Source organism: Mesocricetus auratus, unplaced genomic scaffold, assembly GCF_017639785.1.
Source record: "Mesocricetus auratus isolate SY011 unplaced genomic scaffold, BCM_Maur_2.0 Super-Scaffold_15014, whole genome shotgun sequence".
In the NCBI taxonomy this organism is placed as follows: Eukaryota; Metazoa; Chordata; class Mammalia; order Rodentia; family Cricetidae; genus Mesocricetus; species Mesocricetus auratus.
This window is the reverse complement of record NW_024429186.1, coordinates 13,662,439-13,687,803: the sequence shown is the minus strand read 5'-3', so window position 1 is coordinate 13,687,803 and position 25,365 is coordinate 13,662,439. Positions and strand designations below refer to the sequence as shown.

Here is a 25,365-nt window from a genome sequence, read left to right as displayed (position 1 = left end):
CTGATAATACAGGACTCTGCATAGCTGTTGAGTATCTGGCCCCAAGGTGAAGAGGTGCTCCCCACCAGAGTGAGAACCCAGTAAGAGAAGCAGTTGGAATGTAAACTGAGCTAGCCACTCCAGACCCAGCAGCAGTCAGCGGAATGGGGACAAGATAGCAGGGCTTTGGGGGTTTTGTTCTTGGTTTTGAGTCTGGATCTCACTACGTACAACTGGACAGACCTCTAACTCCAAACCCTACAGCCTCAGCCTGTGGGTCACCAGCCCAGCTACAATGTCTGTGCTATAAAGGTCATGGATAGTCCTTCCCTTCTAACCCCTCAGGGCTGTGGTGGGGGCTGTGGTTTTCCCTGCAGGAGTGGGTAGTCACACAGCATCTGCATCCAGTTTTAGCCAGCTGGCAGGTTCACTCACCTAGGTGGACCAGAGACCGGGAGCCACAGGAGCTCCCTGACGTCAACAGGACACCCCAGAGAGGAGCAGATGAGGCAATGGGACACCCCAGTCAGAAGAGCCTTGATTCAGCTTCAGCTGGTCCAAAGTCAAGCCAGGGATAGACCCCAGGCTGACCCATCCCTATAGTGACATTTGACACAACCCCCACCCCCAGGGTGTGAACTTGATTGAGAGATATTCAGGGACAGGGGGACAGCAGCTGGGGCTCTGTGTGGATTCCTGGAACCTTAGGCTCACTCTTGGCTAGTCTCTGAGCTTCCCTGCACCCTCCTCCGCTCCTCAGATCTGCAGAGTAAAGCACTGTAGGTCTTTAACGGATCTTCAAAGGAAATGAAAATGGCTAGAGAGCTTGGAAGTGAAGGAATAAACTGCTTCTAAATGCCCCAAAGGAATTCAGTGTCTGGCAGGGGTACGGGCTCAGCTCACCCAGGGACTTGGCGGACGGTGTATCCCGTCTCTCAAATGTATCCTAGTTTCTGCCTCAGCACCCTTGGGAGGTGTGCATAACAAAAACAAAACACTTTCCCCTGGCCAACTGGCTACCTTCTATTTACACCCTTTATGTAAATGCCTACTGTTTGCACCTAAAACTCAGAAGGAGACCCAGTAACGATAGACAGTGTTATGTTAAACACAGACTTTCACGTGGCCATTCTAACAGCAGGGGAAAACATTTGCCTCTCCAGGCTCTCCGGCACAGTCGGCACAAATGGAAGGCTACCTGTGGCCCTCCCAATTTGGCCTCCAGCTAGGGAGTTCCAAAAACATCACAGCTGGGAGCTGCTGCTGAGCCGGGAGCGGGGAGCTTGAACTGGGCTAGAGGTGGAGGGAGGAGTGCCCAGGAGAGTGATGACATCACCGGCCAGCCCTTGAAAGATGAGCTGTTCCCCGTGCCACTCCAGCCAGCTCTCAGATGGGTAAAACGATTGGGACTGCACGACAGGCGGTCACTGGACCTGGACCGAGGGACTCCCAGGAACACGGACACGGCTTGCTCCAGAAAAGGTGAGTGTCCCGCAAGAGCTAGTCCGAGGGGAGCACAAATGTCCCAGCACAGAGAGATCCCGGCCAGAAGCTGGGACCAGTCCCAGGCTCCCAGACTTTCTACGGTCCTGAGGAGTTGAAGGAACACTCCCTTCCTCCCCTAGGTCTGACAAATGGCTGGAGGAAGGGTTACAGTTACTTACAGACAGGAGGATTCACCCTGTTGTTCCCAGCTCATCTCCCCCGTGTCGCCGTGTCCCCCGCAATCCCCGTACCCGCCGCCAGTGTCCCCCGCAACCCCCATACCCGCCGCCAGTGACCGGTGATTTGAGTTTTATAGACTCCGTGTGGACTCCGTGGGCTAAAGCAGGAAGCAGTGAGCGCAAGGCAGCGGCAGGACAGGTGTTGCGAGAATCTCACTTTTTACTCACTGAGCCACTAATGGTCCCTCGTGAGCCCGGAGACTCTGCAATGTCTGAGCCTTGCTTTCTCTGTAAGGTGTGCTCGGCTGCTGCTCGGAGCAGAAGTTAAGACCGCAAAGAGACTTTGTCTCCACTGGCTGATGTGCCCATATGTGGCAGCAGTGGCAGTTTTAATCCACAAAGGCTCTGTGTCACTCCCGTCCTGGTCCTTCTTCGAGGTGGTGGCTGTGAGTGAGCTGGGTGTGCTGCCCTGGGTTTGAGTCCCATCTCTGCTGCTTCCATCCCATGGGTGCCGTTGTTGGTTAAGGTTTTGTATCACAGGGCCAGGGCCCCAGAGAAGACTCAGTGGCTCCTTTTACTGCAGAGACCGGAGTGTGGTACTCCGGGGACATCCCACGTGTGTGGTTTGCAACTCAGATTGCTGGCTTGGTAGCTCCGGGGCCTGTGTGGGGTGGTGGCGGTGATGCTCATGGGTTAGACAGTTAGAATGCGCCTTCCTGAGTCACAAGCTGCCTGTGGCTCTCTCCAACAGTCACAGGAAGCAGGGGCTCTGGCTGGGTGAGGGTGTGGTGCCGTGCCAGTGTCAGAGAAGTGTGGTGTCCTGGCCCTTTTGTGTCTGGTGCCCCTCCCCCACCCTGCTCTGTGCCCCAACAGCAGCGAGGGTGATGGGAACACCTCACAACTGTGAGGCTCGGGAACCTTGCTTTTTTTTTTCTTCCACTCGGATAGGGGTGGGAACAGGCAGGAAAGGAAGGCTGGAGAAAATATTAAAAATGGAAAAGCACGTGTGCTTGCCTGGCAGGGGACCCTAGGAGCTCATGCCAGTTCTACTCTGAATATGCACTGCTCTCGATGCATTTAGAAAGGCCGCTGTAGTTTTGCACTTCAAGGCGCCCAGCACCGATGGGGAAACTGAGTCTGGGGGAGGCAACAACCTCACCAATGTCCTTTGTACATAGTCCAGGGAGTTCCGTAACTATGGGACTTAGGCTCTGTCACCTTTAAATAAGGGAAAGATGGAATGATTGACTGGAGCCAGTGTGAGGACCCTGCTCTACAGGGAATCCATCAGATACCAAGCCCAGAATAACTGGACCACGTGACCTCTGCTAACACAGTGATTGGCTGGACAAAAAATCAGGGTGTCTGAGAGTGGCATTAGGGCAGCCCCTCTCTGCTGTGCGGCTGTGGTCAGGAAGGGACCACATGGGACAAGGGAGAGTTGTGCAGATTGCCCGGGAGCCTGGCCTTCCAGAATGAAGATGAGAACTGCACCTCTATGTCTGCCTACTCATGGGCTGCAGAGTTCTCTGCTGGAGAACTGCTCCTCGGGACCACTGTTTGTTGAGTACATGAAAGACTGAATGAATGAATGAATATACAGTGGTCACAGAGTAGACTCTGAGAGCACCCGGCTTGTTACCAAGTGAAAAGAGCTGGTTGGGAAAGGTGGCACTGTGAGCCCCTCCCTAGGACACTCTGGAGAAAGCTACAATATAGGGACAAGAAGGACAGGGCAGGGATTAGATGGGAACCCTCTGTATTTCCCCCTTAAGTGTCCCGTGAACCCCCATCTGTTCTTAGGAAAAGCTCACAGATCAGGTGGGTTTGTGTGCTGCTTGAAGAAGTCAAAGGCCAGACAGGCAGTGGTGGCGCACGCGTTTAACCCAACACTCGAGACAGAGGCAGGCAGATCTCTGTGAGTTCGAGGCCAGCCTGGTCTACAGAGCGAGTTCCAGGACAGCCAGGGCTACACACAGAGAAACCCTGTCTGGAGGAAGGCCAGAGTAATGACGACAAACAACAACAAAAAACAAACCAAGGATCACAAGTAAACAGGGCTAGACTCCACTGACACCCAAGTCCCTGAGCGACTACTTCTAACATCGGCTTCTTGATTCGCGAATCCCCGCCTGTAAGCTATTTTGTGTGTCTGTTGCCTGGACCAGAGAACTGGCCATTGCCCATGACCTGGTCCATCTCAGGAGGGCTGCAAGACTAGCAATCCCCTCCTCAAGAGGAGGTAACCAGCTTCCCCAGAGCCAGGGCTCCGTTGACTGTCGTGAGGGTCTGCGCTGGTCAGCTCTCCTTGGCCTCTCTGTAGGTGGAATGTCTACAGTCCTTCATCTGCCCTCTAAGAAAAGAGTTCAATGTGGAGCCCTCCTGGTTTTCTGGGGTGCCTACACCCCAAACACACACTCAGGGATACACTCCAGAGCAAACCGGAGAATCCATCTTTCCCTGATTCCATCACCAAGGTGGGGTCTCTGAGACTCCGGAGGCCAGAAAACTGTGGGGTCCCATAACCCCCCACATTGTCAGAGGGCAGAGTGAGGTGGAATATAAAAGACCTGGCTTCCAAGTCTTGGTGGTGTCACTTACTGAGGGAGACTTTCTCAGTCTCTGCTTGTTCGCCTGTGGCGGGGACAATAGTTCCTGTTTCAGAGGAGCCCTGCAAAGCCACTTAGAGCACAGACTAGATGGATGCCTATACCCTCGTGGTTGAGACCCCTCCCCTCCCCTCCCTGCGACTCTCCCCTCCCCTCCACTCTCCTGTCCTGTCCTCTCCAGTCCTCTCCTCTCCTCTCTTCTCCTCCCTCTCTCTTACCCCTTCTTCTGAAGCTAAGCTAGAATTGAATCCCTCCTTCCCCAACCACATGGCCTAGAGCAAGCAACTTAGCTCTCTGAGCCTTGGCTCCTTAAGCTATAAATAGAATCAGAAACTGTCTTAAAATTCAAACTGGAACCCCCCTGAGAGTCTGGTGTGAAGGGACAGTCCTACTCTCCCACAGCAGTGCCATTGGGAGGCCAGTCACAAAGAGGGCGAGGGGAAGACACAGACAGTAACGCCACCAAAGCACAGCCAGCGACTCGAGACTGCTGGCTTCTGCCGTAACAAACCCAACAAAAGTAAATTGTAAAGTGATACTGGAGTGAGGGCCCCACACCAACAATGTCAGCTTGAGAGATGCATGGCCATTGCTCCGATTTGATTACTATGTACAGGATGCATACGATCAGTCACTGCAATGCATTCCATGAAGAAGCACTCGTATCTCAATTTTTTTTTTCAAAAAATAAGGGTCGGGGTGTACCTCATAGCACTTGCCTGGTATGGGTGAGGTCCCGGATTCCTTTTCTAGCACCTCAAAAAATGAGGTGGTGTGGTGGTTAGTTTTTCTGTCAACTTGATACAAGCTAGAGTTATCTAAAAAGAGGGAACCTTAATTAAGAAAATGCTTCCAAAAGATTGGCCTGCAGGCAAGCCTGTGGAGCATTTTGTTAATTAATAATTGGTGTGGAAGGACCAGCCCACTGTGGTCGGTGTTGTCACTGGGCAGGTGGTCCTGGGTTGTAAAAGAAAGCAAATTGAAGCCGGGCGTTGGTGGTGCACGCCTTTAATCCCAGCACTCGGGAGGCAGAGGCAGGCGGATCTCTGTGAGTTTGAGGCCAGCCTGGTCTACAAGAGCTTGTTCCAGGACAGCCTCCAAAACTACACAGAGAAACCCTGTCTCAAAAAAAAAAAAAGAAAAGAAAAGAAAAAAGAAAGAAAAAGAAAAAAGAAAGCAAATTGAGCGAGCCAGTCAGCAGCTCTCCTTCATGGTCCCTGCTTCGGTTCCTGCCTCCAAGTTCCTACCTTGAGTTCCTGCTTTGGAACTGTGTTCCTCCATGGACTGTTCCAGGATACATAAGCCAAATAAAGCCTTCTCTCCCCGGGCTGCTTTTGGTCATGATCTTTCTCACAGCAATCGAGAGCAAACGGAGATGGGTGAGTTGCCCAACTGATGCGTGCAGAGGTGCGGACAGTGTACCTGGGAGTGTCTGTGCGTGTCCTTACACACGGACATGGGCATCTCCCATGAAAGCCAGGCAGCGTCTGGAAAGAGAAGGGATGGATGCCAAGAGACAGCCTAATGAGGGAAAACTGGGGATTGTTTTGCCTTTTTTTTTTAAATCTCAAATCTGTGCACAAGGATTGCAAGACAGAAGGAAGAATCCGGGTCTCGTCACCAGCTATTGCCCCTATCCCGCTGGGGAAGCAGCTCTCCACCACTGCGACACGGCGTCTATCCTCATTCCCAAAGGGCCAAGGGGAACTCCAAGCCTTAGCTCTGCCAGCTCCCACACCACCGCCCCAGAGAGAGCAGCGAGCTTGACCCTCTCCTTCAGTTCTTATCAGTCACGTACCCAGAGAAGACCATGCCCATGGGGCCAAGCGGCCCCAATGCAATCTGTTGTCTGATGGAATCTCCATAACAGCAGTCTCCAGGCCTTCATGGAGGGCCTAACAGGGCTGGATCACGCCGGGAGGGAGGCTGAGGGTCACCCTGCTTTCTTCTGTACTCTTTGAAGTTCTCACGGGCACTTAGGTCCCTTTGCAGAAATAGAAATAAAAATTTAAAGCTTAGAAGCAAAGCAAACAGGAACATAAATAAGAAGACAAGCTTCATGGTGGCTGACACCTGCCTGCAGAAAGCCGAGGCAGGAGGATTACCCTAAGTGTGGGGCCATCCTGGGCGACCTTGTGAGTTCTGTACCAGCAGCCTGGGTTTACTTATACCCTGATAGGTATAACAAGGTCTGAAAAGGTGGGATGGGCGGGGGGGGGGGATCACACACCTATGCCTGTATCCAGGAGCCAACACAGCAGGACAAGGAGATCAAGATAGGGCTTGAGGGTAGCAGAACAAACCGGCCTTGGATCTTCAGAGTCCTGCTGGAACTATGTAAGAAAATGTGTTTACTGAACACCTACTATGTGGTGCTTGACTCTGTGTTGAGCCCTGGAACTGGGGAGGATTTTTTTGAAACAACTTCTACTAAAAGTAGACTCAGATGCATGGGGGTCCCTGAGACAGCCTCTGCTCACACAGCCGCAGATCCCAAGGATGTATCTGTTTTCCTGGGGGCGGCGGGGAGAAACTTCTTGGTTAAGTTTTCCAGCCAAATTGGAAATCAACATTATAGAAATGTTGATTACGATCCATGGAGCCTTCCAATTAAAGTCCAAGTTATGAAGTTGGTTGGAACTTGACTGTGACGCCTAATAAATGTTTGGAATAGTTGCTTAGAAAAGATAAACAGTTTGTAACTGCAAGGGACTAAAATCTCATGTTATTTCAACTAAAGTTGAAAGGGGATGAGCGGGGTGGGGAAGGAGGGAGGGAGGAATTGTGTGTACCCACATATGCACACGTGTGTGGTGTGCATGAGTGTGTTCAGACTGTAGGCAAAATTGGGCTCAACAGTGCCCCAGCCTTATTAAGACTACACTAGGGAGGTAAGAGTTGCCCGGTTAGGGGTCTCCACCAGCTCCCGAGAGAGGTTCCTATGCAGCTGGCCCCCAGGAGGTCACCATATTGTGGCCAAAAAGTCTGTGACTCAGACAGAAGGCTCCTCAACTCCAGAAAGGCAAGCTGATGGGGAGAAGGCGCCTCCCTCACTCCAGAGCTCCTGCCTGCATGTCACCTGCTTCTAGCTCAGTTCTTTTCTGGAGTTTCTCTGCCCACAACCTAGGCTCACAGCTGTGCCAATTATTTAGCTACTGGCATTAAGAATAATGGACTAATGTTTGGGAATCAGGAACAATCGGTCTTGTCCAACAGTCTGCGGGTAAGCTCTGCCCATGACTTCTCTGCTCTCTCTCATCTGTATGGTTCAGGGTGAGGACCACTGTTGGGTGGCTAGAACCCTATGTGTGAGCCTGCCTGCTCTGTGCCCAGGATTTGAGAAATTGGTTTATTCCTTATTCTTAAACCAGTTAAGTTTGTTCTGGATTCTCCCAGATCAGAGGCCTGTGCCTAGAGAAGCCAGGGCCTAATGGGAGATTTTGTGTAGGCTTCAAGTTCAAGGCCCGTACCTTATGAAGCAGAGAGTATACCTAAATTATGAAGCAAAGAGTATACCTAAATAGGGAAAAGGACATGGTGTGGGCTGGAAATGGCCAGGTAGATTGCCCAGTGCTGATGCAAGTATGTGTGAGCACTATCCTGGCCCTGGGGGACCATTGCCACCCAAACCTTTCATGATACCTCTTCTGATAAACCTGCTCTAAAGGTAATATGTCCCCAATAGTCTGTGAAGAGGACACAGTGGCTAAAAGAGCATTTGAGCATGACCTGACTCTTGTCATGTCACCTGGCCCCCCCAGACAGACAGGCAGAGATATGGATGTAGGAACTGATAAGGCTACTGGGGTCTTGGGGAAGTGCAGGCAGGTGAGAATAGCAGGACCCTGAGTCCTAAGCTAGGGACTTCTCCATAGTGAGAGGGATCCCAGAGCCACCTAGACTTGGAGCAAGCGCCTTGCCTGTGGTCTCCCTCTCTGGGCCCTAGAACTTCCCAGCGCAGGGCATGCATTCAGTATGAAGATAAGCATCAGCCAAGAGTCTTTTCTGGCCTGTGGCCTAGGGAATTCTTTCCCAGAGTCCCTTTGGTGGCTAAGACTAAGAGAATGGAAGTAAAGACATCTGGGCCCCTGGCTGCCCAGAAGCACCCTTGGACCAGGGAAAGTGACAGCAACTGTGATGCCCTAGTCAAGTACAGGAGCTAGCACTGATGAGTGACAGGGATGAACATGCCAGGTCCCCGCGGCACCCTCAGCCCTCACACCAACACTAAAGCTCCTTGCACTGCAGGTGGGAATTCAGGCTCAGCAAGCTGATCACAGCGTAGGCAAGTGGCAGGGCTGGGATTTGAATGTCAATTAACATGACTCCATCATGCCAGTCTGTATTCAGTTAGTACATGCTCCTGGAGTACCAGAGTTTGGGTGGCTTAGGGAGACAGTAAAGGGGGAGTCCCCTCAAACTCCGAGTATGGTGAGATCCAGATCTCCCAAATAACTAAGAAAAGAATGGAAACTGACTCCCCCCACTCCCCACCCCACATGAACGGAGAACTGCTTAAAGGACAGCATCCCTACCGGGCTCTGAACACATTCTTTTGCATTGCAAAGAGAAAGAGGATAGGTAAACATTAGATTGGAAGCTGGGAGTAGCTGAGGTTCCTAAGCGGCAAGAAGAGTACCACAGTCCAGGCGTGCACACATCAGACTCCGGCAGAGGAGAGTCTGTACACGGGAGAGAGATGGGCTGTGGGTCTGGACCCATCCAGTTCCCCCACTATTACAAAGTACCTTAGGCAGGTAACTTTAGGGATTTCCCGCTGGATGTGGTGGGGCACATCTGGAATCCCAGCACTAGGGAGGCTGAGGCAGGGAAGGGGGAGAGAGACGGTGGCAGGGGGAGGACAGGAGGGAGAAAGAAGAGTTTAACTTTAACTTACAGTTTGTGTTGCTGCAAGTTGTCCCTTGAAGCCCCTCCCCTTTTCTGTCATATTCTGGTGAATGACAGGGGCAGCCAATACCGCCACCTTGGGGAGCAAGTCTCCAACACAGGCCCCTTTGGGAGGGCAGACTCAGACCACATCCAAGCCCAGAAGATGAGGAACGGTTCTCCGTGAAGGAAGGAAACGGGGAGGCACGCTCCTGTGGGAAGTGCTCAAAGGGTTCACTGTGGCGATAAGGTCACCCACAGATGACCCAGCCCATGAGAACACTGTGGAAGGACTCACTTCTGCGCATCTCCTGGGGTTTCGTTGGGCTGTCACCGCAGAATCAAGGAAGTAGGCTGGATTTTGTGGTCACGGGAAGGCTTTGTCCCATGATAGGGGCCTTGATGGTCCCAGAGTCACTTCTGAGGTCCCTAATATGGCCCTTCCCAGGTTACCAGAGCCCTCTGATTCACCTATACAGAATGGTAGTTAGGCGACCAGAGGATCATGGGAGAAACAGTTTACATTTCACGTTAAACAAAAACATGCCAGTGCATTAATTTGTCAGCTCCTACATAAGCAAGGCCTGGTTGTGCTTATCTTTCTTATACAAACTAACCATAATTCACTCTCTATTTTCTTTTTTGTTTTTTTAAGGAGAAAACCCACGGCTTGTCATTATTGCAAAAGTACTAGGTGTGTGTGTGTGTGTGTGTGTGTGTGTGTGTGTGTTGGCGGATGCACTGGCCTGTGCATGCCCGTGTGGAAGTCAGAAGTCAATGTTGATGCCTTCCTTTATCGCTCCCTACTTTATTTTTGAGACAGACTCCCTTACTGAATCTGTGACCCGACTTTCAGCTGGACTGAGCCGCCAGCAGGCTCCCGGGAGCTGTCCTTCTCTGCCCTTCCCCACCATTGAGGTTACAGGCGTACAGTGCTGTGCGCAGCTTTAATTGTGGCTGCTAAGGATCTGAGGCCTCTCCCTAGCCCCATAGATGGTCTTCATTTTAAAAGCAAACTCTACAAAGAGTAAAGAAAGCCCCAAAGCAAATGGTGATCCTGCGGCTAAAGGCATCCCTGCCAGTCCTCAGCAGCATACCCTCCAGCACATATCATCTGTGCTGTGCATACAATTTAGTGCCCAGAGTTTTACAACGTTGACAAGATTTCAGAAGTGGCATCTCACTTTGGCAAGCCCTGAGAAGCATCCTTTAGCGCCATTGCATCATGCGAGGAATAGCGTGTAGCCAGTGCCAGGCTGTCCCCTAAGGCCCTCTGTTAAAAGAGGACGAGCATGTTCCTGCGTGAAGCACTTCCTGCCCTTTTATTCTTTGTAGAAACAGCACCCAAAAGAAAGGGCTTTTTTGTTTGTTTGTTTCAAAGGTTTGCAATTTGTTCACTAAATTATGCCAAAATCTAATTTTCCGGAGGCAAAGTTGGAAGTCATTATTCTACCCTCTCCTCCTGCCTCACCCCATTCAAAAAAGACATCGACGATGCCGCCTATCACTGCCTCCCTTGGTCTGTGACATGCCACATGAAGACCAGGCTATTTTTACATTGTCATGGCTCTGAAGGTCCCTGCAGGGATGGACGATCAAGAATGGACCCTTGCAGATGGGCAGATGGTGCCTCAGTAGGAACGAACTTAACCGCAATTCTAAAAACTGATTGAGCTCCTATAACAGCCTGCCCTGTTCACCCATCAGGTTCAGAGTACTTAGAGATCCACCATTAAGTGAAGAAACAACCATGACCCAGCTTCCCCAGGGCAGGCTTTGGAGTAGGGATGGGTTCCAGCAGGTCAAAGAGGCAATGAGCTAGCCAGGGAATCTGGGAGGGTTTATTTCCGGCTCCAGAATGTGAAGGACTGGAGAAGTCAGCAAGCCAGTGCATGTCAGAGGCCCTGCTCAAGCCCAGCTCAGACAGGATTTTTCCATCCATGTTGTGGCATTGTGTTGGCACTCATGCAGGATCAGTTCCTGGCTGAGCCTTCCCAGCCCTGGGGCAAATGCCCTCCAGCCAGCTATGTTACAAGCCAGGCAAGCCGGTTGTAGACTGGGGATGGGGTGTTTATGTAACAGATAATGGTGACAAGAAGGTAGCCCGATAAGCAGGTGGCTCAGATTAGGTAAGGGGCTTCCTGCTTAAGCGTAAGGACCTGAGTTCCATCCCCAGAACCTACCTTAATAGAATCCAGATGCCAGCTTGAGAGATTAAAAGCCCAGGTTGCTCTTTCAGAGGACATGGGTTCAGTTCGCAGCACCCACATGGAGGCTAGCAACAGCCTGTAACTCCAGTTCCTAGGGAATTTGATGCCCTCTTCTGGCCTCCACAGTCACTGCGTGCACATGGTGGTACACAGATATACATGGAGGCAGACACCCATGCAAATAAATAAATAAATAAGCAAACCTAAAAAAGAAAAATCCAGGTGTGGTGGGGCACTGGCTGGCCAGCCTAGCCTACCAAGATTAGAGATCAGTGGGAGACAGGCCCAGGAAAGAAGATAGATGGTACCTAAAGAAAGTAGCTGAAGTTGTCCTCTGGTCTACACACACACACACACACACACACACACACACACACACACACACACAGATCAACAGACAGACAGAGCATTAGAGGAGTCTCTAAGGACAGAATTATAGTTATGAAGCAAAAAGGAAAATAGTTTTATGGTTGGGGGTCACCACAATAAGAGGAACCCTATTAAAAGGTTGTAACATTAAACAGGGTTGAGAACCACTGACTTAAGAGAACCTTTTGAGAAGTGGGGCACACTTAAAGACTGTGCTAATGAGAGACCTCCAAACAAAACATTCCAGGGTCTCTGGTTGTGACCTACTCTTGTGTTGAAGTAGGTGGATACTGTCATGTGTTTTCAGCCACACAAGGTTGATTGATGGGCATGTGGTGGAACCAAGCAAGCCATTTCTAGAAAGGATTCTGTAAAGCCTGGCACCCACTTAACAGTAAAGAAAATTCTTGTTGGTGGTTGTATCAGGCAGGGCTCTCTAGATTAACAATTTATAGAATGATTATATATATGGGAGTTATTACAATGAATCCAACAATGGCTGCCTGTGAACAGAAAGTCCAAGAACCCAGCAGTTTCTCAGTCCACGAGGCTGGATGTCTCAGTTGGTCTTCTGTATATGCTGGAATCCTGAAGAAGTAGCCTCTAATGCCAGTGAAGGAGTGGACTTGCTAGCAATGTGAGAACAAGCAGGCAGAGCACAAAAGCTTCCGTCTTCCACGTCCTTACATAGGCTTCCAGCAGAAAGCGTGGCCCAGATTGAAGGTGTGTCTTCCCACCTCAAGATCCCGATTAAGGTGTGTGTCTTCCTAATTCAGGAGCAGCAGAAATACCTTACTGCTGTGTCCTCCATTTTGGATGATAGCCCATTCCAGATGCAGTCAAGTTGACAACCAAGAATAGCCATCCTAGCCGGGTGGTGGTGGCATGTGCCTTTGATCCCAGCCCTTGGGAGGCGAAGGCAGGTGGATCTCAGTGAGTTTGAGGTCAGCCTGGTCTGCAAAGTGAGTTCCAGGACAAGCCAGGGCTGTTACAGAGAGAAACTCTGTCACAGAAAGCCATCACACAAGCATTAAGAAGACACAGAAGAACAGAATCTGAGGGACTACTTTGAAAATTACGGCAAGATTGAAACCGCAGAGGTTATGGAAGACAAATAGAGAGGGAAAGGAGAATTTGCTTTTGTAACTGTTGATGATCATGACATAGTAGATAAAATTGTTGTTCAGAGATCCTGCGCTGTCAGTGGGCACAATTGTGAAATGAGAAAGGTCCTTGCTTTTCTCCTCCTTCCTCTCTCCCTCCCTCTCTCCCTCCCTCCCCCCTCTCTCTCTCTGTCTCTCTCTGTCTCTCTCTGTCTGTCTCTCTGTCTCTGTCTCTGTCTCTGTCTCTGTCTCTGTCTCTCTCTCTCTCTCTCTCTCTCTCTCTCTCTCTCTCTCTCTCTCCTGGTTTTTTGAGACATGGTTTCGTGGCTGTCCTGGAACTCGCTTTGTAGAGCAGGCTGGCCTTGAACTAAGAGATCCACCTGCCTCTTCCTCCCGAATGCTGGGATTAAAGTCGGGTGCCATCACCTAGTGAAAAGCCCTTTCTAAACAAGAGGTGCAGCCTGCTGGATCCCAAAGAGGTGAGGGAGGTGGGTCTGGCAATTTTTTGGGTTGTGGAGGAAACCTTGGAGGTCATAGGGGTAATTTTGGTCATGGTGGAATCTTTGATGGGAAAGGAATCTGTGGTGGTGGAGGTGGTGTTGGCGGACAGAATGGATTTGGAGGTGATGGCGGCAGCTACGGTGGTGCCCTGGACACAGTGGTAGAGGAGGCTGTGGTGGTGGTGGACCGGGATATGGAAACCAGGGTGGTGGTTATGGTGGTGAAGGAAGAAGCTATCTATGGCGGGTCCAGTGAAGGAGGAACTGGTGGTGGCGGTAACTGTGGGGGTGGTGGGAACTAATGATTTTGGCTCGGGCGGTGCCCATGGTGGTGGCTGTGGGTCTGTGATGGGAGTGGTGGATATGGTAGCAGAGGGTTTTAAAAGCAGCAGAAAAGGGCTACAGTTCTTGGCCGGAGAGCGAGGAGTTGTCAAGAAAGCTGCAGGTTACTCCGTGACAGTGGTCCCAAATGCAAGAGGAACTGTACAGTCTGCCGCAGATGGAGTGACAATCCATAGTCCCTAAACAGGAAGCCCTTCTTGGGCTGTCTAATCACAGCTTGCCAAAGACGCAGCTACTGATTCATGCAATGTAACGTCAATTAGATGTACATTCCTGAGGTCTTCTATCTATTATAGCTTTTTCTTTTTCTTTTCATTACATCAGGTATATTGCCCTGTAAATCGTGGTCCTGGGAATAAAAATCAAGGAATTCTTAACTTTTCAAAAAAAAAAAAGCCGATACATGTCCACATATTTGCAAACACACTGTAAAACAGATCAGCATCAGGCCCAGACTGAGATAGTGACAGCTGCTCAGGATTTGCAAACTACAAGAGGGGCGGAGCTCCGGGCTGTATAGAAGCAGGACTTGCTGAGATCTGGAAACCATTAAAGCCTAGGGACCGTCAAGATGTGTCTTAGAGCTGGTCTTTTATGAATCAGTTCAAAGTTTCCACAACCTGGGTTCCAGCCCAGACTGCCGGGGTTTAAATCTCAACTCTAATCTGCTAGCTGTGCCTCGGTTTGCCTGTCTGTCAAACAGGCTGATAGGAATCGTGCCTACACGCAGAGGTTTACCTGTCGTGTGGTCAGAAACATGGAAAGAATATCTACGACCATGTGCGGCCCTCAGGGTTACATTCGCCAGTCTTTACAGCGAGCGCCTTGCTTTTACAGCGAGGTCAGCCCATTGCACCAAGAAGGGGAGTCATTTGCCTAGGTTGTCCAGACAGAATCAAGACACGTGTTGCTCCAGAGCCTGATGAGACACAGCTTCCGGGACGGGGCTGACCCAGTCTCCCCTGCTGCTCTCTGGGCCCCCTGCTCTGCAGCATGCAGAACCCTGCTCCCCTCCCACACTTTCCAGGAAAAGCTGGCTGAGCCCAGGGTGCCGGAATTCTGAAGGTGACTCCCTCTTTTAAGGGGCTCCCCTTCCAGCCCACAGAGGTCATGTGACTAAGGGGATGTGCCACCTTTGGCAGGGCTTTGAGCAGGCCGGTCCTCGGAGGCTGGGGAGAGCCTGGCAGGGAGGCCAGGAGACGGGGAGTCCGCACCTCTGCCACGCCCAGTGAAGGGAGCTGACTCAGACAGGCTCAGTCCACCTTGGGTGCCGAGGAGGGAGAGGTTGTGTCTCTGAAAACTCGGTGAGCAGATCCCATGGCCTCTGCTTACATGCTTCTTGGGACAGAGAGATCACTGCTTTCTCCCCCCCAACCCCCACCCCCCAACCCCGGGACATCTCCAGAGTCACCTATAACCTGTGTCTCCTGATGAGGAAAAGAAGGTCCACAGACACCAGGCATTTACCCAGAGACACACCTGGTCTCCGGGACTCAACACCAGACCAACCTCCTCCATTTTTTGGCTCTGATGTCCCAGACAGACAGGGAGGATTGTCTGTTGGCAGAGAAATCAGGGAAGGCTTCTCAGAGGAGGCGACCCTCAGTTAAGACTTCCGAAAGGTGGTTCGAGGCTGTTGCTGGGTGTCTTAATTCTTTTTGTCCTGGCCCCGTGTCTTCATCACAGACATCACCTTGAGCATGGCAAACATAACAAGAAAAGACATCCGGATAGAGGAAGGCCATCCCGGGAAGTGAAAGGACCAAGGTTTAAGTCCCTTCACAGCCTAAAAGCACGGCCTGGGAAGCTCTTGACCCTGGATGTCACAGTATGTACATGGGCAGGGACAATTCCTCCTGTCCCAAACACAATGGGATCTTCCCCTCCTGTTTGCCAAAACTGATTCGTGACACAGGATTGTTCTGTCTGTGGCTGGCACCTTCTTCCCTCTTGCTTGGCAAACCTAGCTGGATGGCAAGCTGGTCACGGCACTCACTTGGCAGCGTGGCCACCCTGGCGGAAGTCAGTGGCCCACCATCCTCTCTCAAGAGCTCTAGACAATGGATGCTACCTCAGGCCCCCCCAGGGGGCAGCTGGGGAGGCTGCAGAGTCATGGCTATCCTGCAGACACACGTGCTTTCTACCTTGTCCGCCACCCTGGGGAATTGCGCTGCACGGGAGCTTGTGTTCCTGTCTGGACGTGCACCCAGCCTTCCTCTCCAGCGTGGTTTTTGGTTTTGTTCTCTGGAAAAGATTTATATTGCCTGTTAGCCGCGATTATGTCAATGCTCAGGACAGGAAACCTGGGGCATTCAGGGCCGTGGGAAGACTGTGTCCGTACCCTTTACCTTCACAGAAGGTGTGTACTCTGAACATCCCGTGCGTGTCCACAGTATGGGGTGAGGAGGAAAACCGCTCTGGTTTTGACACTGGACACACACGTCTTGGCCTTCCACCTCAGAATGGGGCAGCCAAGAGGCAATAAAAAGAATGAGGGGCTGGGGGTGGGATCTCGAGGTCTGGATTCAAGGTGAAGTTCAGCTAACTGGGTGTGTCCTGGAGAATATGTTCCCCCTCTGGGCCTCAAGTTCTCTTCTGAAATGCCACTTCGGAACCCTTACCATGCAAATACTTCCGGTCTTCATCAAGCTTGGGCCTTCAGTTACCAGGACACCTGAAGGAACATTGGGGTGGGGTGACCCACCCTGGTCCAACCCCAGAGGGCCTCTGGCTACTCCAGACTTAGGCAGGGAGTCTGGGTTCCAGTTCCAGGCTGATGTGCCCAGGTTAGTAGGGAAAGTGAGGGAGACTCTATTTCCTCCCCTGCTAGAGAGAAGGAACAGAGAAATTTTCTCCTCTGGCCAGGGCTCATAGTTCTAATAGAACTGCTTTCTGAAGCCTGCTGTTAGCAGAAAGGAAATACTGTCTGCCTGGAGCAGTTCAAGTGTGTCTTGCAATTGTTAGCAGCCCCACAACCTCCCCAAGGGGATGGCATTAGCATCCCAGCCTAGCAGCTACAGAAACTGAAGCTGCTTACCCAACATTATCTACAGCTAATGAGAGTTGGAGCTGGCCTTGGATTGGCTGTGGGTCGGGATGAAGTCCCTGGGACAGCTTTTGGTACCTGGCCCTGTTCGGTCACATTCCCGAGCACACATGACAGTGACAGAGAGGTTCATAATACAACTTGGTATTCTCCCAGAGAACATCCAGCTAGTACTCAGCCTTCACTGGAACATGCACACACAAGAACACTAGTGCGTGCACCAACACATACACACACATACACACACATATACACACACTATATATATATACATACTCTCCCTATATATATATAAATACACACACACAATGTGTACATACACACTATATATACACACAACACAGTATACATATACACACTATGTACACATATATACACATACTAGTTACATACATACTACATACAGACACACACACACTACACACACATGTAATGAACAAGCACACACACACAGTGGCCACTCTTCTTAGCTTCACTGTCAAACTCTGCTCAAGCCCCATTTTAAAAATAGGTGGTAAGACAGAGACAAAGGCAAGAACCCCATATTATCATCATCAGAGGGGTTAGATATCATCAGGGACAGGTTGGAGGCTTCTTTCCTACACTGAAGGTCCCCTAGAAGTCTCCATCAGAGTCTGAGTCTTAGCAGAGCGTGTCAGAGAGGTCCTGGGCAGTCACATGTACCATCTTCTGTATGGAGAAGCAAGGTACAGCTTCCCCCATAGACAGTTAGGCTGTGAGCTCACCCATCTCTTGGCTCTTCCTCGGATGCGTCCTGCACTAGGAGACTGGGTAAGAGCCTCTCTAGGGCCAGAGAAAGTTTTAGCTTTCAGAACTTGCTCAGCCCTGGGTTTGAAGCTTGCCACTGATTGGGTGTGAGCTTGAACTACTTGAGATGGCTTCAGTGCCTCTGCGTTTTTATCTGGGGTAGGAATGCCTTTTGCCTCTGTTCTGCAAAGATAATCTGCTTTGGAGTAAAGGGCAAGTGCGCATCACCTGTCCACTGCCTGTCAACTAGCCAACACTGACAGAGTGCCTGGCATGGGTCAGGCGCTTGGCAGAGGAAGTGAGAGGAACCACATGGTAATTAGAATAAATAGCTCGGCAGGACAGAGAGACTACACCACTCAAACGTTCTCATGTGGGAGTCGTGGACCTGGACCGAAGCTGCCAACCCTAAGTGGTGTTTCTTCATCTTCCGTGAATCTGGAACCTGCTCTAAATATCCTGCTTCTGGTGAGATCAAGTCCACTCAGATGATCCAAGGCACAGGTTTATCCAGCCCTTCAACACTTCAGCATGTCACTGTCATCTACAAGTGTGTCACATCACATCCACGGGTATCCAGAGATACACATGGAACAAAAGCTGTGGGTTGGACATGCCTAGTGGATGTCTCCCTTGTGGAAAGTCAGAGCATATGGATTTTAATCTCTACAGGAAGCCACCACCATAATACACAGGCCAGCATTAGGGGACAGGGGATATGACCGGGAACATAGGGATGACCATGCCAAAGCACTTGAAGAAGTCTGCATGGGAGGTAGAGGCAGCAACCGGGTAGTCCGGGTAGTGGGTGTGCCAGGAACAGGCAGAGAGGTGTGGCCAGGAGGCAAAAGGCAGGACAGCAGAGTGTGGGCAGCAGGCAGAGGGCATAGAGTTCGGGGCTTCAGGCAGAGGTGTGTGGCTTCAGGCACAGCTAGGAGCCTAAGAAGTGTCTGGGAGCCAGGACTGAATTAAGAGGCTGGAACGGTAAAGATCCCGTTCACCAAAGGGAACTGGAGCAGAGGAATGGCTTAAAAAACAGTGCATGATTTCAAAGGTGTCGCTATAAGACCTGTGGAGCAGCACGGGGGCAGACCCTTGAGAGGGCTGACGGTGTAGATGGGATTTTTATTTCAAGGGGTAAGAGTGGTCGGATTTCACCGCGTATCTGTCAAAACTGAAATTTGGTGTGGGGAAGGAAAATAACATTCTAAACGGGATCGCCTAGCCACGGTGATCAAGAAAAGACAAAGAATTACATTAGCCCTCTGAGGTCTGAGGCAGGCACTCAAGCAAGCTCACCTTTCCCCACCCCCACCCCCTCCCTGCTGCAAGGCGCTCTGCTTCTCAAGACTCCCTCTGTCCTTTAGTAATATTTCCAAAACATTGCAAAGCCAGAAAGTATCCAGATGCTAGGAGGGCCCACATGCTCATGTCTGGTTTTGGATCTGGCTCTCTGAGTTGACTCTTTAGGGGTTCTGAGACTGGAAAGCCCACTATCCACCCCCCCACCCCTGCAGGAGGCTGTCCACTCACTGTCCAGCCCCCACCCACCCCTGCAAGGTGGCTGCCCACTGCCTATCTCCCACCCTACCCCTGCAGGCAGCTGCTGTTTTCTTCCTTTAAGGGAAAGGGCTCCCTGGAAACCCTGCCCAGGGCTGCACTTTGCTGTTAGGACTGATGCAGGCTATGAGGTACCCTCCCCCTTCCCCTCTCCACATTTGTGCCTTGGCCGGAGGTTTACCTAGTGATGGTCTATAAACAGCATCCTGACGCAGTAACCATGCAAAGCAGGCACTAGGGGAAATTTATATACTGGGAGGAGTCAGGAAAGGGACTCAGGAGACCTGGTCCTTCCTAGCTCTGGCCTCTGTGTTGTGAGGGGGTTTACTTACTGGCTCAACTGATGTTCAAGAGGTTGAGACCTGGCAATGTAGCGATCGGGAAGATCAGAGAGGCAGGGACCTCCCCTGAGAATAAACATAGGGAGTGGGCACACGTGTGCACTTTGCACAAAGAGATACACACGGGTACACATGCACACACGTGTGCACACACAGTTTTTGTTGAGATGCTGAAGTAAGGGAGCGCCACCCCATGGAACACAGACAGAACATGGTCTCAAAGGGATCAACAGGTTGGGTGTCTCCTTCTGCACCTGAGAAATCAGTGTCCATCCAGTATAAACTCAGGGTCAAAACCTGGGTTGTGAGCAGGAGAGCAGTCTAGGTGGAAGGGTCACTCCCTGAACACACACACACACACACACACACACACACACACTGTGACTGAAGTGCCCCCTGCTGGTACTGGGAAGGCAGGCACTTAACTGGCATTGGCTCATCCCTCCATAGAATGCACTGGAGGGAGCGGCTATGGTATAAACTTCCATGATACAGCTGAGAAAAATACCAGCCCCATGGAGGATTTCTGTCTGTGTTGGTCAGGGTTCTCCAGAGGAGTGGAACAGATAAGAGGGAATGTACATTAAAAGGGTGTTTATGAGATTGTTTACACAATACGGTCTTGGTAGTCCAACAATGGCTGTCTTCATTCTGGAGGGGCCAAGACCCCGGCTGCTAAGTCTACAAGGCCGGTTCCCCAGCTGTCCCAGGCTGGTGTTAGAGAGCTGGAGGATTCCCAAGGGGCCTCTGGTCTTCATTCCTTGTCTGAAACCCACAAAAGCCGGGCAGTGCCGATAGGGACAGCATGCGGCAGCAGCAGAAGAGATGAGTTTGCCAACAAGAATGAATGAAGCAAGGAGACAAGAAGTGAAACTTTCTTCTTCCGCCTCCTCCTATCTGGGCTGCCTCCAGAAGACACCGCCCACGCTGAGTATGCGAATGAACAGGAATGTTGGAAGCCCCCCCACCCCCAGCATCTGTAAGAGTCAGCCCAGGCAAACCAACATCTGGGAGGGCCCCGTCCCTGCCCACCCCCCCACCGCGACACACACACAGCACATCACACCGCTGTCGTGAGCATCAAGTTCCTGCCCTCATTCTTTTGTAAACATTCTCCGTGTATATGAACTCGCTGTCCCAAACTGTGTTTGTCAGGACCACAGGAGGGGTAAGAAGGTACATTCGGGCTGGGTGACTAAGAGAGGTTGACCAAAGGGTCTACAGGCAGAGGTGTAGACACCATGTAGCATTAGTCAGGTGGGGGACTGGCATCTATCTGGCTGCCTTGGGCTGGCACAGACCACACTCCCTGCCCTTCCCCTTTAGACAGTGGTGCTCTTGGTGAAAGCTGGGGACTCTGGACCCTAAGGGCCTCCAAGGTAGGGACCTGGAGTGCCAATGCCCCGTCTTCACTCCCTCTATCTCCTGATTGTACCCTGGCCAGACCCACAGGGAAGCCAGATGACAGAGCCCAAGGAGCGGTCCCAGAGAACAGGGGTGGTCTGAAGCAGGACCCAGTAGAACCCACACTGGAGGTCCAGATATACAAAGCAGGGCAGGGGGTAGCCTTTAGTTGCCAAGTCCCGGGCAATAAAGCACCTGGTAGCCACATGTGGGGCAAAGAGAGGAGACGACACACGTTACTTTTATCTTGAAAACAGAGGCTGTCTGGGCCATATTTCCCAGATACTTATAACAAAGTCACTGAGGGCACTGGGGACCTCTCCAGGGCCACCAAGCCCAAGGACCCAATGTCTCTAGAGGCTGCAACTATCCAAATGGACTTCACCAGGTCACAGGATAACCAGCCCCTGGGCAGAAGAGGCATCTTTGCCCTTCTCCTGGACAGCCAGCCTGGGACTAACAAACACCCCCCCCCAATTCTTGACATGTCATTAAACCAGTGCTTCAAACACACAGTTAGATTTCCCCCAGAGGCCTAGAAGGGTCCCTCTGAAAGGCTGGCTATGGGGGTGTTTCTTCTCTTTCCAAATCTCCACTTCTTGGAAAAGCAGGAAGACTTAGCTCTTATAAGTTCCTGATCCTGGCATTGGCTTTCAGGTAGACTTAACTCTTGTAAGTTCCTGATCCTGGCCTTGGATTTGGAAGGTTCCAGTAGGCCCCTTCCAGTGTCATCTGGGTGCCTTCGGATACATTTCCTCCCCATGCCCCCAGCTATCTATGCTGGTCTCCTCCCCCATGGCTGAACTGGGAGAGCCTGGCCTCTGACACTAGCTGCCCATGCCGTGTCCAGAATCTTCTGGCTTAGGAGTGGTTACCCGATGAGTGGGATATATCTGTGGTACACCCGTTAGCATGCACTCACACTCACAAGTACATACATGTGCCCCAGCTTCCTACACACCTCCCAGGCAGGACTAACAAGTCACATGGAGTCCTGGGCAGATTGTGGAGGCCTGATGGGCTAAAACACCTGACGGAAACAAAACTGAGTGAAGGGAAGGTCTGTTTGGACTCATAGTCTTGGGGGAGAGCGGGGTTCAGTCTATGATGGCAGGGGAGGCATGGCAGAGTCTGTGGCAGTGAGAGCATGTGACAAGGCTCCTCACACTGCAGGAGACAGGAAAAAAAGAGTGACTCAGAACCAGGAGTTCATATGACCTTCAAGAGGCCTGCCCCTAGTGACCCATCTCTGTCGGACAGTCCCCACCCCCTAAAGGTTCTATGGCGTGCCAATACAGCTCCATCCCTGGGAACCAAGTGTTCAAAACATACCCCTATGGAGGACAGTTCAGACTGAACCTGTAATACCATCTTTTATAGACACCAAGCTTCTCCCGTGAGACCTCTGGGAACACAGCAAAGCCATTGTCCTTGTATTTGGTGCTAGTTAGCAAGTCTTCATGACTAGCTGAGTGGTGCCACCCCCTTCTCCACAGCCTGTAAGCTCCCTGAATGTAGACCCTGCACTTGCATTCACTGTATGTGCCTGCACTCAGCACAGGTTAAGCATCTGTACGTCCAGGAAGGGCCCTAAACTCCATCTTGCATCCTCATGGATGATGAGGGGTTTTTTCTTCCAATTAATTAGTTTTGTGTGTGTGAATCTATATACTGCCTGTGTGTGTGGTGTCTTGGAGGTCAAAAGAGGATGCTGGATCCCCTGGAACTGGAGTTACAGAGAGTTGTGAGCTGCCATGTGGATGCTGGGAGTTGAACCCAGGTCCTCTGGAAGAGCAGCCAGTGCTCTTAACCACTTGAGCCATCTCTCCAGCCCCAGATATGTGTGTTTTGATCATCACAGCTAATGATGCTTTCTCCTCTGCTTCCCCAGGAAGAGATTCCTCTCTGTCGTGAACACAAATGCCTCATTCTTGGAAGCGACCCATGCTCCTGTCTGTTCATGAGGACCCCATGCCCACCACGGCCTCTTTTGGGTGAGTCACGGGATCTTCAGTTGACTATTAGTCACCCCAGGAGGGCTGCATCCTGTCCTGGATCATGGTTGGAGTGGCGTCCATGTTAGGCCTCAGATCAAAGCTTCAGGAGCAGCAGGAGTGGGCTTTTGTGGGACTAAGGTAGGACACAAGGACACATCATGACAGGTGAGCTGTAGGGGAGGGCACGAGGACACATCATCACAGGCAAGCTATCAAAAGATAACCTTGGAAAAAAAAAGGTAAAAGAATCAAACTTTGGCCAAGAAGGTGGTGACAGACACCTTTAATCCCGGCACTTGGGAGGCAGAGGCAGAGGCAGAGGCAGAGGCAGATGGATCTCTGTGAGTTCGAGGCCCCAGTCTGGTCTACAAGGTGTGCCAGGACAGCCAGAGCTGTTACACAGAGAAACCCTGTCTCAAAAAAAAAAAAAAACAGCAATAAACAAACAAAAAAATCAGATCAGAGAGGTCCAAGTTGGGAAGACAGGGTCACTGTGGAATTGATGTCTGCCAGAAGACAGAACAGTAAGGGAAGCCAGAGCAGAGCAGAGTCAGGAGACAGGGCTCCATCCTAACAGACCAGTGCTGGCAGAACAGCAGAGGACCCTAACCTGTCCCTCCTATGGCAGGTACAGCAGAGATGTCCACCCAGCAGGTCACTGAGAGTTGTCCCGTAGTTCTCAATGTTCACTGGCCAGGCAGCCTCCCGACACTCCTGGGTTTTCTTAGCGTGCAGGCCCACAGAATGAACACTGAGTGACTAAGATGCTGTACTTGAGTCTCTAGTGGGCAAACAGCTCCCCCAAGCTGCTGGTAAGAACATGGGCTCTCCGTGTCCACAGAAATAGGTCCCAGGGCTGGAACGAGGACACTTGGAAGATTCCAAAAGAAGCTGCCTGCGGCATAGGTCCTCAGGGTGTAGGACAGCCTGCAGGTGGCAGTTTCTCTCTGCTTGGCGACGACTAGGCTCCGCTGGAGGAGGCCGAGCCATGGGTGCAGAAGCTGCACAGACTGCATTGGGGTTGGCAGCCCCACTTGCAAGTGTTCACTCCCTAGGGTGCCTGGCTTCCCACGGCCAGCACTCCGTGAGGCCGGGAAGGTGCATAACTTCACTTTGGAGATTATGCGCTATTACTGCCACTGTAGGTCAGCAGCATGTCACTAAGTGCAACCACATCCATGGCAAGAAGAATTCGACTCGGTCACCCAGAGGGAGTTATATTGGAGAATTTTTTGGTTATTGAGACATCTACATCCATAACATTCCCAGGGCAACAGCGGAGACCCTTGTTCAGCCTCTCCCCCCGCATCTCCCACATGCCCCCTTTCATATCTGGGACTACCTTCCAAAGTTCAATGTCACTTCATGACCCCAAAATGGATGAGGTGGGTCACTGTTCTACCCTGGGCTCTTTTGTCCTCCCCATCCTCAGGACTTTTTAAACTCCTTTGGGACCAGCTCCAGGGCCCCTGATGATGGTGACGGAAGTGATGTGGTTGAGATAATGGTGGCGACAAAACTGGGGATGCTGGGTCCTACCCAGTTCTCATCACACAGGCACCCATGGCTATTAGGAGCTAGTCAGGTGACCATGGGACTCCTTACCCCATGGGAGCTACAGAGGCTCCAGACACCCCAGGGTCAAAACTATGTCACCCATGCGTCACCTGGCTTCACAGGGGCACGAGCCCAGAAGATACTCAGGGGCTCTTCATGGGAAGTCCCAGGATGTTGAACAGAACCTTCCCAGATACCGCCTAGTGCCCCTCTCACCCACCCAGCAATGGGCCTCTAGGAAGGGACCCCTTGTCTCTCCCAGTACCCATTCCTTAGGGGCCATACCAATCACATGTGCATGCTGGGTATGCGTTAGGCTTTTTAACGCATCTTCACAATCACTCTTTGATTTGAACCTTACAACCACCAAATCAGGCCAGTCAGAAAGAGAATAGCACACTGGTCCAAGGAAAGTAGAAATGGAAGCCCAGAGAGGTCAAGCAATATGCCCAAGGCCACACAGCTAGGGCTGGAACCTAACATTTGTTCAAGCCAAGTGCCTCTTTGCTGAACACAGAGGCAAATTCTCTCAGTCTGGACACTTCCGAGAAGGGCTTGCCTTGTGTGCTAGTGTCACCTAAAAGTGAAAGAGGAGGCCAGGGCTTAATGCAGGTGAGGAGTCCTCAGGGACTTGTGAATGGTCGTGCTAGCTTGATTTCCGTTTCCAATAGGTGGACAGAAATAGATAGTTACTCATGTCTGTTTAACCAAGTATAGTGCTTTTGAGATCTCCACCACAATCCTAAGAAGTATATAATATTATTCCCATTATACCATTTAGAGGTCCAGGGACATTAAGTAGCTGTCCAAGGCCACACAGTTAACTGATAAAGGAGCCAGGGTTTGAACCCAGGTCCAAAGCCTGGCCTCCTCTCTTCCCATGCTCACCTCCGTGGACAAGGACATAGATGTTCCTTCTACCGGAAGACGGGGGGGGGGGCTGCCAGTAGACAAGGACATAGATAGATAAGACACGGGGGGAGGGGGCGGGGGGAGGCCGTCCAGGGAAACCACTGTGGTCTTGCTGCG

At 51.3% G+C, this 25,365-nt stretch overlaps 1 protein-coding gene across 2 annotated transcripts in view; it reads left to right on the top strand.

The window, feature by feature from the left end:
- Positions 1-1,224: 1,224 nt before the first annotated feature.
- Positions 1,225-25,365, top strand: part of Bdkrb2 (bradykinin receptor B2) — a 29,394-nt gene continuing 5,253 nt past the window's right edge. Inside the window, exons 1-3 of one of the 2 annotated variants that reach the window (XM_040742543.1) lie at positions 1,225-1,461; positions 15,350-15,491; positions 22,674-22,776. In XM_040742543.1, coding sequence (XP_040598477.1) covers positions 22,703-22,776 — 74 coding nt within the window. In that variant the 5' untranslated portion in view covers positions 1,225-1,461; positions 15,350-15,491; positions 22,674-22,702. The remainder of the gene's footprint in view (positions 1,462-15,349; positions 15,492-22,673; positions 22,777-25,365) is intronic. The other variant, XM_040742542.1, reaches the window with a different exon arrangement.